We start from the raw sequence: 13939 nt of genomic DNA on the forward strand, positions 1-13939 counted from the left end.
CTCCTATCCCAGGCTTGTTAGGTTATTTCTGATCTTCCCAGACTCTGAGGGTAAAACTTCTGTTCTTTCCCTGTTAGGGACTTCCTCCCCATCAAGTGTAGTTGTGATGCAACAGGTGCTTCCTCTAGGGCTGCTGCTTTTGGTCTATGATGAGGAGCTATTCTTGGCTTCAGATTCAACCTTTGCTTGATGATATTTAGGCTAAATTGATGGATGCCCCTCTTGATAATAAACAGTTGTTTGGTGAAGCTGTTGCTGCTATGTTTAAGTTCCTTCAGGATAAGAGCAGGGCTTTACAGGAACTTAAATGTGTTTGTTTCTCCTGTACCTACATTTCAGAGAAACTACCCCAATAAGTCGGCCTTTATTCGTAGGCAATCTTGCCCTCCTACTAAGGGTAAAAAGGGTGGCAAGTGGGCTCTTCCTATTAAGGCCACTCAGACTTCAGTGCCTCAGAAGTCACCATTTCCAGGCAAACCAGGTACTGTCTGACTATCCTTTTCTTCCCAGCCACTTTCCCCCCTCTCTCTCTCTCCCTGTTTGGCTTCAGATTACTCAGGATTCCTGGGTCCTGTCCATTATTTGCTAGGGTTATTTTATAGATTGGAAATCCCTTCCCCTTTTATGGGTGTTCCTCAGCCTCCCTCAAGATCAACTCTCCTTTCCGGAGGTGCTTCGGGACCTTTTGACTCAGGGTACTATTCAAGAGGTACCCATGTCCCAAAGTGGGAAGGGGTATTACTCCAAGATGTTTCTAGTATCCAGAAAAGGGGGTACTTGGAGACCAATTCTAGCCCTCTCTCATTCAAACACTTTTCTGAAGGTGGCCTCCTTCTGAATGTTGTCCCTTCAGAATTTGTTCTGTCCCTTGTTTCCTCAGGCTTGTATGGTGTCTCTGCATATCAAGAATGCTTACCTCCATATCCTGATTCATCCTCTTTTCAGGAAGTTTTTACATTTCTCTGTTGCTTCCTTTAATTTGTCTTTATTCATAGATTCATAGATTAGTACTAGGCTAACTGTCCTCCGGGGCCATTTTAACCCTAGCCAGTTACCCCTTGTGAGAATCAAACCGTGCATTGGACTTTCTTTGCTCTTTGGCCATTCTACTGCCCCAAGGGTATTTACCAAATACCTTGCTCCTGTGACTGCTGTTTGCAGGGTTCAGTGTATCAAAACATTTCCTTACTTGGACGACCTCCTGTTTCAGGCATCCTCTCCAAAGATCTTGTAGAATCTTCATGTTGCCATTTTCCTTCTTGAAAGCCTGGGGTTCACAGTAAATTTCAAAAAGTCTTTTATGACTCCTTCTCAAGGCCATGTTTTTCTGGAATGCAGGATCCAGATGGTGCCTATGCTGGCATCCCTGCATCCTCCGAAGGCCTTGACACTAATTTCATTCTTTCACACTCTTCTCCCTCTGGCCTCCATTACAGCCAGGGAGTTTCTGAGAGCTCTGGGATTCATGGCATCCACCATCCCCATGTTCCCTCTGGCCAAACTCTGTATGTGAAAGTTTCATTGGTTTCTGAAGTCTGGAATTTGTAGTTTCTCTTCTACCTTGTCTCAAGAAGGAACTTCACTGGTGGAGCCAACATTTGTTGCTAAACCCAAGACTCCCTTTTTATCCCCCCTCTTCCTTGTCAGGAGCTATTCACAGACACTTCAGATGTGCGATGAACAGCTTTTGGCTTCATAAAGTCACAAGGGGTGTATTCGCCTGTTCAACAGAAAGAACACATCAGTGTCAGAGATGAGTGTTGTTCTGTTGGTGCTTCAGAATTTTCGTCCTCTCTTCTCCCCAGGATATCTCAAGGTATTTACAGACAAACCACAGTGATGCGGTGTGTAAACAAATGAGGGGGGACAAGATCTTATCTTCTTTGCTGGTTGGCACTCCTAGTGTGGGATCTTGCTGTCCAGTATCAAGTGACTCTTCAGACAGTCTACATTCCTTCAGGTCAGAAGATTAGAGCAGGTCCTTAACTCAATCCCATGAATGGATGCTTCACAGGGATGTGTTTCTGGACATTGCCACCAGTGGGGTACTCCTCAAATAGAACTTTTAACTCCCTCTCAACAGACAACTTACTGTATTTTGTGCCAGAGTTCCAGGGCCTCTGGTTTGAAAGTGGACACCATCTCTTTTTCTTGGAAGTGAGTGGGTGTTTCTTTACACTTTCCCTCCCCTTCCCTTCATTTGAAAAGTCCTACTCAGAATTAAACAGGATGCTCCCAAAATTTTGTTGGTGACTGTCTTTGGCCAGGGCAGCATTGGTTCCCTCTCCTCCTGCGTTTAGCCAAGGGCAGTCATCACAAGTTACCTCACAGGGTGGACCTACTCACACAGGACAAAAGATCTCCCATTCATCTTCACCTGTGATAGCGTTTTGATTCCACATAGGCACATTTTTCTCTGAGGACATGCTTAGGGTCCTGCAGGAGGGCAAGAAACCCAATACTAGGAAATGTTATTTATCCAAATGGAAGAGGTTTTCTGTTTGATGTCTTTCTTGTAACCTGGATCCACTTTCTGTGGATGTTCTTTGGTTCTGTCTTATCTGTGTGAATTGCTCAATGCTGGGTTGGCTTATTCTTCTCATAAGGCCCACTAATCAGCTATCTTTGCTTGTCTGCATTTGTCGTCTCCTTTAGCTTCTAGATTTGAGGCTAAACAATTCCTTAAAGTTGTCCTTCATATTAGGCCTCCCAGGAAGCCTGTTCCTCCTCCTCAGGATTTTAATTTTATTTTGGAAAAATTGACTCCGGCTCCTTTTCAGCCTGTAGTTTCAGCTTCCTTGCAACTGTGCTCTTGGAAGACTGTACTTTCATTAGCCCTTACTTCTGCCAGATGGGTGTCTGAGCTTCAATCCCTCATGGCTTGTCCTCCTTTTTTGGTGTTTCATAAGGAAAGGGTGTCCTTGCGCACTAATTCTTTTATGCACCAAATGGTGATTAAGGTGTCCCTTAATCAGTATATTCATTTGCCCACTATTTTCCCTTCTCTACAATCTGCCAGTGAGAAGGTGCTGCACATGTTGGATGTGCATAGACGACTCAGATTTTATTTGGATAAGACTAAGATTTTTTAGGAAATCTGATCAGCTCTTTTCCTTTCATCCTAGGTCCTTAGAATTAGCTGTATCCAAGCAAACTATTTCTTCTTGGATCTCTAAAGCTATTTCTTTTTGTTATTCCTTTCATGGTAAGAGCCTTCCTTATTCTGTTAAGGCTCATTCTACTAGGGCTGTGGCTTCTTCTGGTACTTTTTTGAAGGGTTTGGATACTAACTCTATTCTACCTAGACCTAGCTACCTGGACTTCTGTGCATACATTTACCAAGCACTACAAGTTAGATGAAATCGCCAGAGCTAGAACTGGTTTTGCTAGGGCAGCCTTCGTAGCTTCCTAGAGGGCACTGCTGGTCCTTCCTCCTCCCAAGTTTCTTCCTGAGCTTTGACAATCTCCCTAATGTAATGAACACTGCAACAGTGAAATGGAAGGACATAGTACAGTTGTGTAAAATCTTACCATAATGGTAGATGTCCTTCTCATCACTGTTGCAGTATTCACTCCCTCCCTCCACCCCCTGGTCCATTTCTGTTCTGGATGTATTGACTACCTTTTCTTTTCCTTGGACTGGAATTCCTACTGGGGCTGTCAGTTCTGAGGATGATATGTCTGGACATCACCTACATGTGCTATGCTATGCAAGAAGCATACGTGTGACATACAGCGTACCTTAAAGCAACCTAAAGTCTTTGGTATACTGGATGTACGTCAGGCTGCCATTGGCAGGGGATCCCTAGTGTAATGAATACTCCCACAGTGAAGAGAAGGACATCTACTGTTCTGGTAAGATTTTACACAACTGTACTTTTTCTTGGTTCATAAGCTGGGACTGTCATTTTTTCTCAGGAATGTTTAAATAGCTAATCAGTGTCAAAAGAGGAACTTTTACTTTCCAAAGCATTCATGAATGACTTCACAGGTTACATAGGAACTACGCCATCAATAGTTTTGTCTGTTAGTAATTTTGGGGGGGGGGAGAGGGTATTACCCCTTTTATCATCAGTGCACTCTCTGTTAACCTAGCTTGCTGTTTTAAGTGATGTAATAGAAGTCAAGTAGACAGCATGAGATCTTCTTACAAAAGTTACTCTTCTCCTTCTTTGATGTATAGTTGCAAGATGCATGTCTGCTACTGACCAGCTGCAGCTCTGAAGTCTGATGTCCAAAGGACAGCTTAGAGTAAAACATAATGTATGCCTTGATGCTGCCAAGAATGCAACTGGAATGAAAACTGTACATTTACTGGCTTGCCTGAATGTCTACACCCTCATTAGTTCACACCAGATGGAGCTTTGCCTGATCAGTCTTTTGAATTAAGTGCGTGTGTGTTGGTGGGGTAAAACATGAACACTCACAAAATTCTTGTATGGCATGGTTTAATAGAAGCAAGATGCTAAGTGAATGGACTTCATTCTACATGTACAGGAGAGGCTGCACTGGTTAACTTCTTCAAGAAGGTTACTTAAAGAAATTGATAAGGACAAATCAGTACACACAGCTTATCTAGATCTTGCAAAGGCATTTGTCACCATCCCACAATGTGGTATCATAGATACACTCTCTGTAGAACAGAGCGTGTGTTGTAACTTAAAGAAGCATTTCAAAGTGAGGGCACGTGCATATAAATAGAGAGCATGTGCAAGCAGCTGTGCCATTTTGAGTGAACAGCCAGAGTGTTAACATGTATGAGTGCAGTGTCAGTCTGTTTATAAGTTTATTTATGTTTAAGTTACTAAGTCTCAATCCTGATGTGTTTGATTATAATAAAGTTGCTTGAACTGAACCCACAACTGTTCGCCTGTTTTATCCTGACCGGACGAGTGACACCCTCTCCCAGTTAAAGGTAATTTACTGCATAACTCAGCAAATTGTTTCACAGATAGAACTCAGGAAATTAGGATGGTTAGGTCTACCTCCTCCAAAAGATCTATGACTTGTGGTGTACCCCAGGGTTCAGTCCTTGTGCCACTCCTTTTTGGCATTTACTTCTCAGAGGTTAGTGCAAATTTTAAGGGTTTGTGGCTGACCAAATTTGTAGAGGATTGTAAACTTTGTGCTATCATAAACTCTCCAGAGGACACCAGAATCCTTAGAGGACCTTTCCCAAACAAATAGCTGGTGCCAAAAACATGAGCTAAAACTAAATGCTAAGAAGTGTTTAATTGGTCCTTCAGCAGGCATGTCTTCCATTGTAACTACCACATTGGCAACACACCCCAGAAAGTTGATCCCATATTTAGGGATCTGTGTCTACAACAAACTATCCTGTGATAACCATCTATCCTCTACTGTTTGGAAGTACAAGGTAAAGGTATAGCATTCAGATCCAAGAATGTAATCATTCCACTATACTCAGTTCTCATTAGGCCAGTCATTGAATATAATGGCTAATTTGCTATGCATCTGTCCAACCACTTTTCACAACTGGAGCAATCGTAATCTCAAAAAATTCAGGGGCCTAAATAATAAAAAAAAATGCATAACATAGGTAGACTATGTTAGAGGGACAAGTACGTATCACAGAGATAGTTGTGTGGAATTGTTTTCTACTCCACATAAAGCAAAGTACTTCTCTTACCCTCTTCAAACATAATTTGGACAAATGGATGGGAAACCACAAATTCACTCGTTTAGCACCCATGTTCCTCATGGATGGGGCAACAAGTAAATGTCCTATCATATCTTTGTCCTGCTTGCCAATGAGTTATTTGTACTAAAAATATAAGGGCTAAAAACTATTGTGGGAAGTAAGGCTAGACTTTTTAAGATCCTCGCAGATCAATAATCTAGTAAGTACTTATGAACCTAGGTTAGAGAAGGGCAATGCTGTACAGCCCAGAGGAAAAAGCAACATGAAAGAAAGCATGAAGCAAACCTTCTTTTACTAGCTTCATAATAAACAGAAAGGATACGCAAGGCCGTTGTCAAAAACGCATGCTCTCCGTGGATGGGTGCTTCAAAGGTATAAACAGAGAAACAGCAGTCTGCATGTAGCTTGGGTAGAACCATAAGAAAAGGTAAAACAGCTGCAGCAGCTTTGTAATTGTGATACTACAGTGTGCTGTGCCTGGTCTGTGAGTTTTCCCTCTGTACGTGTTACTGCTGTAATGCCTCATACAGTCCCCTAACGCACTTGGAAATTACTGTGTTCATGTTTCGCATCTGGTCTTTGCTTTGTCTTAGATTTTTCAAAAGTGCACACATGAAGCTGAATGCCTTGACTATTGTCACTTTATAAATTTGCACAGATTCGTGTGAATGCTGTGAATCCCACTGTGGTAATGACTGACCTTGGGAAGAAAGTATGGAGTGATTCCGAACGAGCAGGAGTTATGATGTCTCGTATCCCACTGGGAAGATTTGCAGGTAACTAATGGTTATAACAGTTCACTGTGCCTGTTTGCAATAATTATAACAGCATAAATAGTATTCAGAGAGTGTTTACTTGTGTTAAGAGGGCATAAACTTAAAAGTATACACTTATACAAAGTAATAATAGTACATTAGGAGTTGCAATGCAGGACAGCTTCTTTCCCAAATGGAAGTAGGAAGGTTGTTCAAACCTGACGTGTCCAGAGAGCATCCTTGGATTTATTAGGTTGCTAGAAATTTTGGCACAAGTTTTCTGAAAACATGATTTTAATGTAGGGGTAAACATTCCATGTTTATATGATTAATGCTGGTAAACATTCCATGTGTGTTTTAAGTAGACTGGACACAGACCCATTTTCAGCTGTGACTTTGTTACAGGAAATGTGAAAACAAAACAGACTGTGATAAAGATATTTCTAATAATACAGTGCACATGGTGCATGTATGTGTAGTCACTGATTGTGATAAGAAATAATTATGACAAGGCTGGGATCAGTACAAAACACTGATTAGTATTTCAAAATTTCATAGATGTTAGTGCTTACTTTCAGAAGAGATTCAAACTGTATAGGCTGTGAGATGGCTGCTGTGATAATGTTTAAATTGTTGAAGTGTGACCAGGATCTGACGGTTATTGGAATAGCATTCCAAATCTTGGGTGCTCTTAAGAAAATCCTTCAGTGATGGATTCTAATGAATGGAGAAATTAATGTGTGTGAAAAGGTTGGCATCAGAGGGAGTTGAGGGAATGTTTTATGATTGACTACTGAGCCTTGAGAAGGAACAGTGGTTTAGGTAGAGAATTGAGTATACTAATGAATAAGCTAAGGTGACTCTTTATTTGAGTTAAATCATTTTAGCTTTAATAGAGCAATGCTTTAATGCTTATGCCAGGGTAGCCATGAATATATGTTTTTGGTGAGTGCAACTTTGAGTCTGTAGCACTTGCTCATGGAAGACCCTGCAGTTAACCAAGGAAAAGCCAAGTTCAAGGACTAGTAATAGGGCATATTTGGCAGTAATGACTTTTACCTCAGTTAACACCAAAGATGTTTTTTTGCTAGAGAACAGAATTGTCTTAATTTTATTAGTCTCATAATTACTATGAGGAGGTGAGCTCAATTGTTGACAAAGCAATTGCTTCATAAATTCTAGGGCACCCCCTTCAGGAAAGGTGATTGATCAGTTTTGCAGAGTCTGAGATAACCATTTGGTTACAGACAAGACCAAGGAAGTTGGAATCGGAGAGTTCACTTCTACAAAGAAGCCGGTCATAAGCAGAGTTCCTCAGGATTAGTCCAGAGACTGGTCCTTTTTGGCATTTACTTCTCTGAAATCAAGGCCAATATAGTACAGTTTTGTACCTACCATAAATGTACATGTTCGAGTGTTGACACTGCTGCAGTCATTACACTTGGGTTATCCTATCGTCAGGCAGTTCCCCAGTCGGCCAGAGTTCCAAAGTCTTGGTCCGGCGTTGGTTGCCATCGCCTCCCCCCTGATGTCAGTGCGACAGGGGTATATAAGATGTAGCCGACGACATTTTCTTCAGTTTTTCTTGCCCCAGATGTCAGGTGCCCCCAAATAGGTAGGCAATTCAAATTGCTAATAAAACATAAAAAAGAAAAGCAAACAAAAACTTTCAGTTACCAGCAAATACCCCCCAAACGTAGTAAAGGGTAGTAGACCTAGGTACGAAATAGCAAAGAAGAGGGGATGGAGGGAGGGTAACCTGGACTGCAGCAGTGTCAACACTCGAACATCTACTTTTATGGTAGGTACAAAACTGTACTATGTTCATCGTGTTGCACTGCTGCAGTCATTACACTTGGGTAGAATCCCAAAGCTGAGGAAGGGTGGTTAGTTCTATAATGCATTAGGGGTGGCTATAAGGCCCTGCAGCACTGCAGAGGCGAAGCCAGCTCTGGATTTGGAGTATAGAGGCAGATGGTAATGCTTGGTGAAGATATGCACAGAGCTCCATGTTGCTGCTTCCAAAATATCCTTGGTAGGTACACCTCTGAGGTAGGCCGTTAATGTGGCTGTTGCCCTTGTGGAGTGATATCTAATGCGGGTAGGCACAGGTTTCCCATGGTGCATATAGCAGAAACGTATATAATGTCCTATCCATTTGGAAATAGTCTGTTTTGAAATGGCTTTTCCCTGTGCTCCTGCAGCATATGCTACCAATAACTGCTCAGATTTTCTGAAAGCTTTGGTTTTGTCCAAGTAGAAGCGTAACTGCCTGTGAATGTCCAATGAATGCAGTAGTCTCTCCCCTTTATTCTGTGGTTTTGGATAAAAAGTTGGCAAATGGATAGTTTGGTTTAGAGACACACTTGAAACCACCTTAGGCATAAAAGTAGGGTTAGTTCTTAAGGACACCCTGTCCTGGTGGAAAATGAGGAAAGGTTTCACTGCCATTAGTGCCTGTAATTCTGAAACTCTTCATGCTGATGTAAGTGCCATGAGCAGAGCAGTTTTCCAAGAGATGTATTTTAATTTTGCTGTGCTAGCTGGCTCAAAAGGAGGTAAAGTTAATTTTTCCAAAACAAAGTTGAGGTCCCAAGTTGGAGCAGGTGCTTTACGCGGCGGTCTTATGTTTTTTGCCCCCTGAGGTACTGTTTTAGCAAAGGATTAGAGAAAATTGGAGGATCCATGTTGTAATGAGCAGAGATGGCAGAGGTATTAATCTTGATGGATGAAAAGGAGAGGCCTTTGTCCAGCATCTCAGTCAAATATTGTAGAATCTGAGGAATGTTTGGGACAAGAGGGTCAAGGCTGTGAGCCTGGTTCCAGGAACAGATTCTTTTCCATTTATCCGAACAGGCTTTCCTGGTACTAGGCCTTCTGGCTTCCAGGATGACATCCATAACAGCTTTGGAGAGAGGCATTGCTTGCTTTGCTAAGGTATCTTCCATGCAGAGAGGTTTAAGGTTCTTAGCTGGCTGTGGAGAATCTGATTGTTGTTCTGAGAGAGTAGATGTGGTGTTTGAGGCAAAATCCAGGGTGGTCCTTGTGCTAATTTTTTTAAGATTGGGTACCAGTGCTGGTGTGGCCAGTCTGGTGCAATCAGGATAATTTTTGGCCCCTCTTGCCTGGCTTTTATGAGTACCTTTGGAAGAAGAGGCAGTGGTGGGAATGCGTATACTGTTAGATTTTTCCAGCTTGAATTTTTGTGGATTCAATTCCCATTCGTGTGGATCCAAGATATTTCTGCTTGTTGTCTGCCAGTGTGTTTTTCTCTCCTGGCAGGAATTGTGCTTGTAGATGAACTTGATGGCTTATAGCTGTGTTCCACAAGGTCATTGCTTGTCTGCAGAGGGGGTATGAATGGGTGCCCCCTTGCTTGTTTATGTACCACATGACTGTGGTGGTGTCTGCCTTTAGCAGTAGTTGTCCTGGATGTAGCAGATCCTTGAAAGCTATAAAGGCATTTTGTACAGCTAGCATCTCTGTTGGTTGATGTGAAGATGCTTTTGTTCTATAGGCCACTTGCCCTGAATGCATTTTCCTGCCATGTGTGCTCCCCAGGCGTAATCCGATGCATCTGTTGTCAGTGTTTGCCTGGGTGTGGTTGAGTAAAAGGCTGTCCCTTGTTGAGGTGACAAGCTTGAGCCCACTGTCGAAACTCCTTCTGAAGGCCAAGGTATTAGTGGTATAATTGTTTCCAAACTTTGACAGTGTTAAGACCATACACTGTTTAGGTACCATTGTAGTTTCCTCATATGCAGTCTGGCATATGGAATTAGTAGTATGCAAGATGCCATGTAGCCCAAGGCCTGCAGAATTTTTCTTGCAGGGAGTCGGGTCTTTGTTGCCATCAATTGAAAGTATTGAGTCAAATGTCCTTGCTTGTCTGGCGTGAGGTAAGTCATTTGGGCCGTTGTGTTCAAGCTGGCACCCAGGAATATTATCTCTTGTGAGGGCATTAGTTTTGATTTCTTTTCGTTTACTGTGTACCCCAGGCAACTTAGTAACTTTTTTACAAACACCAGATGCTTTAGGAGAATGTCTTTGCTCTCTGCTTGAATTAGGCAGTCATCCAGGTATGGGTAAATTTGAATTCCTCTTTGTCTGCAAAATGCAATTACTGGTGCCAGGCACTTTGTAAAGACCCTGGGCGCAGTAGATAAGCCAAAGGGCAGTGCAGAGAATTGATAATGCATTGGACCAGCTATGAATCTGAGGTATCTTCTGCAGTTTTGTCTGATAGGGACATGCAGGTATGCCTCCTTGAGGTCCAAAGTCACGAGACAAGCTTGCTTGCCCAGCATGGGAAGAAGCTGCTGTTATGTCAACATTTTGAATTTTCGGACATCCGGGTAAGTGTTTAGAGATGAAAGATCCAGAATAGGCCTCCAGGCTTTGCCTTTTCTGGGTACCAGAAAAAGTCTTGAGTAAAATTCTTGCCCTTGTTCGTGTGGAGGTACCTTTTGAATAGCTCCCATGGTCATGAGTGCTGTAATTTGTTTTTGAGCCTCTGCCCATTGATTTGGTGGTAGATTTGGCATTCCTTTTAACCTTGGCAGAGTGTGGAAGTGGAACCTATTACCTTGTGAAATGATATTGAGAACCCATTTGTCTTTGGTGATCATATGCCAATTGTGATAGAAAAGAGCCAGTTTTCCTCCCAGTGGGGCTGCCAAGAGGGAAATGTTTGGCAGCTGTAGTGGGAAGTCATTGCAACTATTTCTTGTAAGGTTGTTGTCTGTCTTCTCCTTCTTTCTGGCCTGGTGCACCCCATTGTCGAGGCCTGTAAGGACCTTGTGGCTGTCCTCTGTCTCTTGGACATCTGTATTTGCCCCTTTGGGGTCTGTCTGTAACAGGAAAGGACCAATTCTTTGTTGGCCAGTTTCTGCTAAATCTTGGAGGCTGTACCTGTAAGAAATCTTTCACTGTTTGCATAGATTTTGCCTTATCCTCCATTTTCTTTAGTACCTCTTCTGCCTTCACTCCAAATAGGACATCATGCTGCAAGGGTGCATCCAGTAGTTTTGCTTTAACATGATCTGGCAATACATGTTCCTTTAACCATGCGTGTCTTCTAATGACAGAGCCTGTAACTACAGCTCTGCAGGAGGCCTCTAAAGAATCAAAACCACATTGCAAAGTATGTTTTCCCACTTGTTCAGCAGCATGCAATAAATCCTGCATTTCTTTAAAATTAGGAGGATCTGTATATGAAAGCATTTTTTGTTTCAACTGAGACATCAGAAATTGCTGGTATTTTAACATATGAAATTGGCAATTCAAAGCCCTCATTGCTAAAGTTGCAGATGTATATACTTTCTTTCCCCATCTGTCTAATGCTCTGGAGTCTCTGTAAGAGGGAACTGGGTTCTTTGCCGAAGAGGCCTTGACTCCTTTGGGTCCTTGAGAAATGGTTTCTGGGTCTGCCACTGGGCTTTTATACAGAAATTTGTGTGAGTCAGGGACTCTAATACCGGTCTGGTTTAACTGGAGCTGGAGGTAAGGAATCAGGATTTAAGCTGGATTCAGTATACACATCATCCACAATGTCTAACACTGGCGGAATAGCCAGGGGTCTGTGTTGAGGTAAAAGTAGGAATTCTCTGAGCCTTTTCTTGGATTCTGAGTAATCCTGGCCCTCCCAATGGAAATGCTCCCTCATGGTGTGTACAGTTTTCCCAAAAGAGTAATCCTCTGGGGGAGAGGCTGATGGAATGGATTCCTCAGCATCAGAATCATCATAATGGGGTAAAGAGTAACCTAGGTCAGAGGAAGACTGTGAGGAAATGGACACCTGGTCGGAGGAGTCAGAATCCACACCCTGTCTGGGGCTTTTATCATGAGGGGGATGGGACCCCCTAATCAGAGTGATCAGGTCTTCAGCCATTTTGAGCATTTGTTTCTTAGGCATGGAGACTGTGTTTTCTTAGATTTAAGAGGAGGTTTAGACTTAGAAGAGGGTTTAAGGCTAAGCTGACTAGGTCTGAATACACCCTCTGAAGTTGCAGGAGGCTCATGTACACCGGATCCCTCTACAGGGTCGGTTTCGATAGTCTGTAAAACCTGGGAGTCTGAAGGCCCAGCCATCTCCACTAAGGAGTCGGTGGCTGCCTGTGGTTCTGCAGAAGCGGTCATCAGGGGCTGCGAGGGCGCCTCGCTGAAAACCGGAGAACCAGTGACTGGCCTAGAAGAGGCATCGTCGTCCGTTTTGGGCCTCAGATGCCTGTCTTTGTCTTTGCGCTTTTTATGAGTTGCGGTCGTCGGGAGTTCCGACGGCATCGTATAATTAAATTTTCTGCCAAAGTAATGTTGGGCAAAATCAAACCGACGTTTAATAGTGTGCTTGTTAAATGTAGCACAAAACCGACAACCAGTGACATTGTGGTCTGGGCCTAGGCATGGAATGCAATAAGAATGGAAATCCTTATGAGGTATTTACTTTCCACAAGAAATACAGTTAACTTTTACTGACATCGGACTGAGGCAGGAAAAAGTTTCCCCAACGGGGTACTTAGCTTTGTAGAAGACTTTGGTTCTGGATTCGGAAATGAAAATCTCAGGAGTCGGCCGACTGGCACTTGCGAACTGCTTTTGCTTCAGGCACCGCGCAGCAAGAAAGACTGGAGAAAATGGCATCTGCTGCATCTTATATACCCCTGTCGCACTGACGTCAGGGAGGAGGTGACAGCAACCGACACCGAACCAAGACTTTGAAACTCTGGCCGACTGGGGAACCGCCTGATGGCAGGATAACCCAAGTGTAATGACTGCAGCAGTGTAACATGATGAACATCAGGGTTGCATCTGGCTGACCAAATTTGTAGATGATTTCAAATTATTCCTTATTTCCATATGAAGTGCTGAGCGATTTATCAGAAGACCACAAAGCCTGATTTTTAGCATGAAGAAAGTGGTTTCATTTTGGGAGAGATTAAGAGAATTCATTCACAGAGGTGAATAGGATTGATCCTAGCACTTATCCCTGAGGTGCACCCGCAGAAGACTGTAAGTGGTTGAGGTAGGTGTTAACTAGCACTTTACAGGTATGATGCAGATAACTGGTGAACCAGTTCAACTCAGTCTCTTTATTTTCATATAGCATAAACACAGAATGGAATCTGTGGTGTCACACACATTCAGGTGATTTAGAAAAATCCATATATGCATGACAAACAGCTTCCCAACATCCATACTTTGAAGGAAGTTATGGGTGAGTGTGTGGATAGGACAGTCAGTATACTTGTCAGCTTTCATTGCAGTACCATCCCGGCATCCATACTTCTAAGGTTGCTATGGGTGAATGAGACTAGGGCAGTCAGTGTACTATGGCTTTTCCAAAATTCATGTTAGTGCTTTGTAATAAGCCATAGTCATCGAAGGATTTCACTTGGCTTGGCACTGCTTTTCCCAGTGTTTCATAAAGTGGATAGTAGTGAGACATGTATTTATGAAATCATGCTGTGAAAGGGTTTTTTTATGGTGAAATGAGTGTAGATCCTTTCTGAAGTTCAGGAAAGGACAC

General features: G+C 42.8%; 1 protein-coding gene across 2 annotated transcripts in view; it reads left to right on the forward strand.

The window, feature by feature from the left end:
* The window catches only part of DCXR (dicarbonyl and L-xylulose reductase), a 513647-nt gene that overhangs the window by 485804 nt on the left and 13904 nt on the right, over positions 1 to 13939 (forward strand). For both annotated transcript variants that reach the window (XM_044068213.1, XR_006364447.1), the window contains one exon: positions 6321 to 6438. In XM_044068213.1, coding sequence (XP_043924148.1) covers positions 6321 to 6438 — 118 coding nt within the window. The remainder of the gene's footprint in view (positions 1 to 6320; positions 6439 to 13939) is intronic.

The sequence above is a fragment of the Protopterus annectens genome, chromosome 4.part0 (assembly GCF_019279795.1).
Source record: "Protopterus annectens isolate FY-2018-M chromosome 4.part0, PAN1.0, whole genome shotgun sequence".
In the NCBI taxonomy this organism is placed as follows: Eukaryota; Metazoa; Chordata; order Ceratodontiformes; family Protopteridae; genus Protopterus; species Protopterus annectens.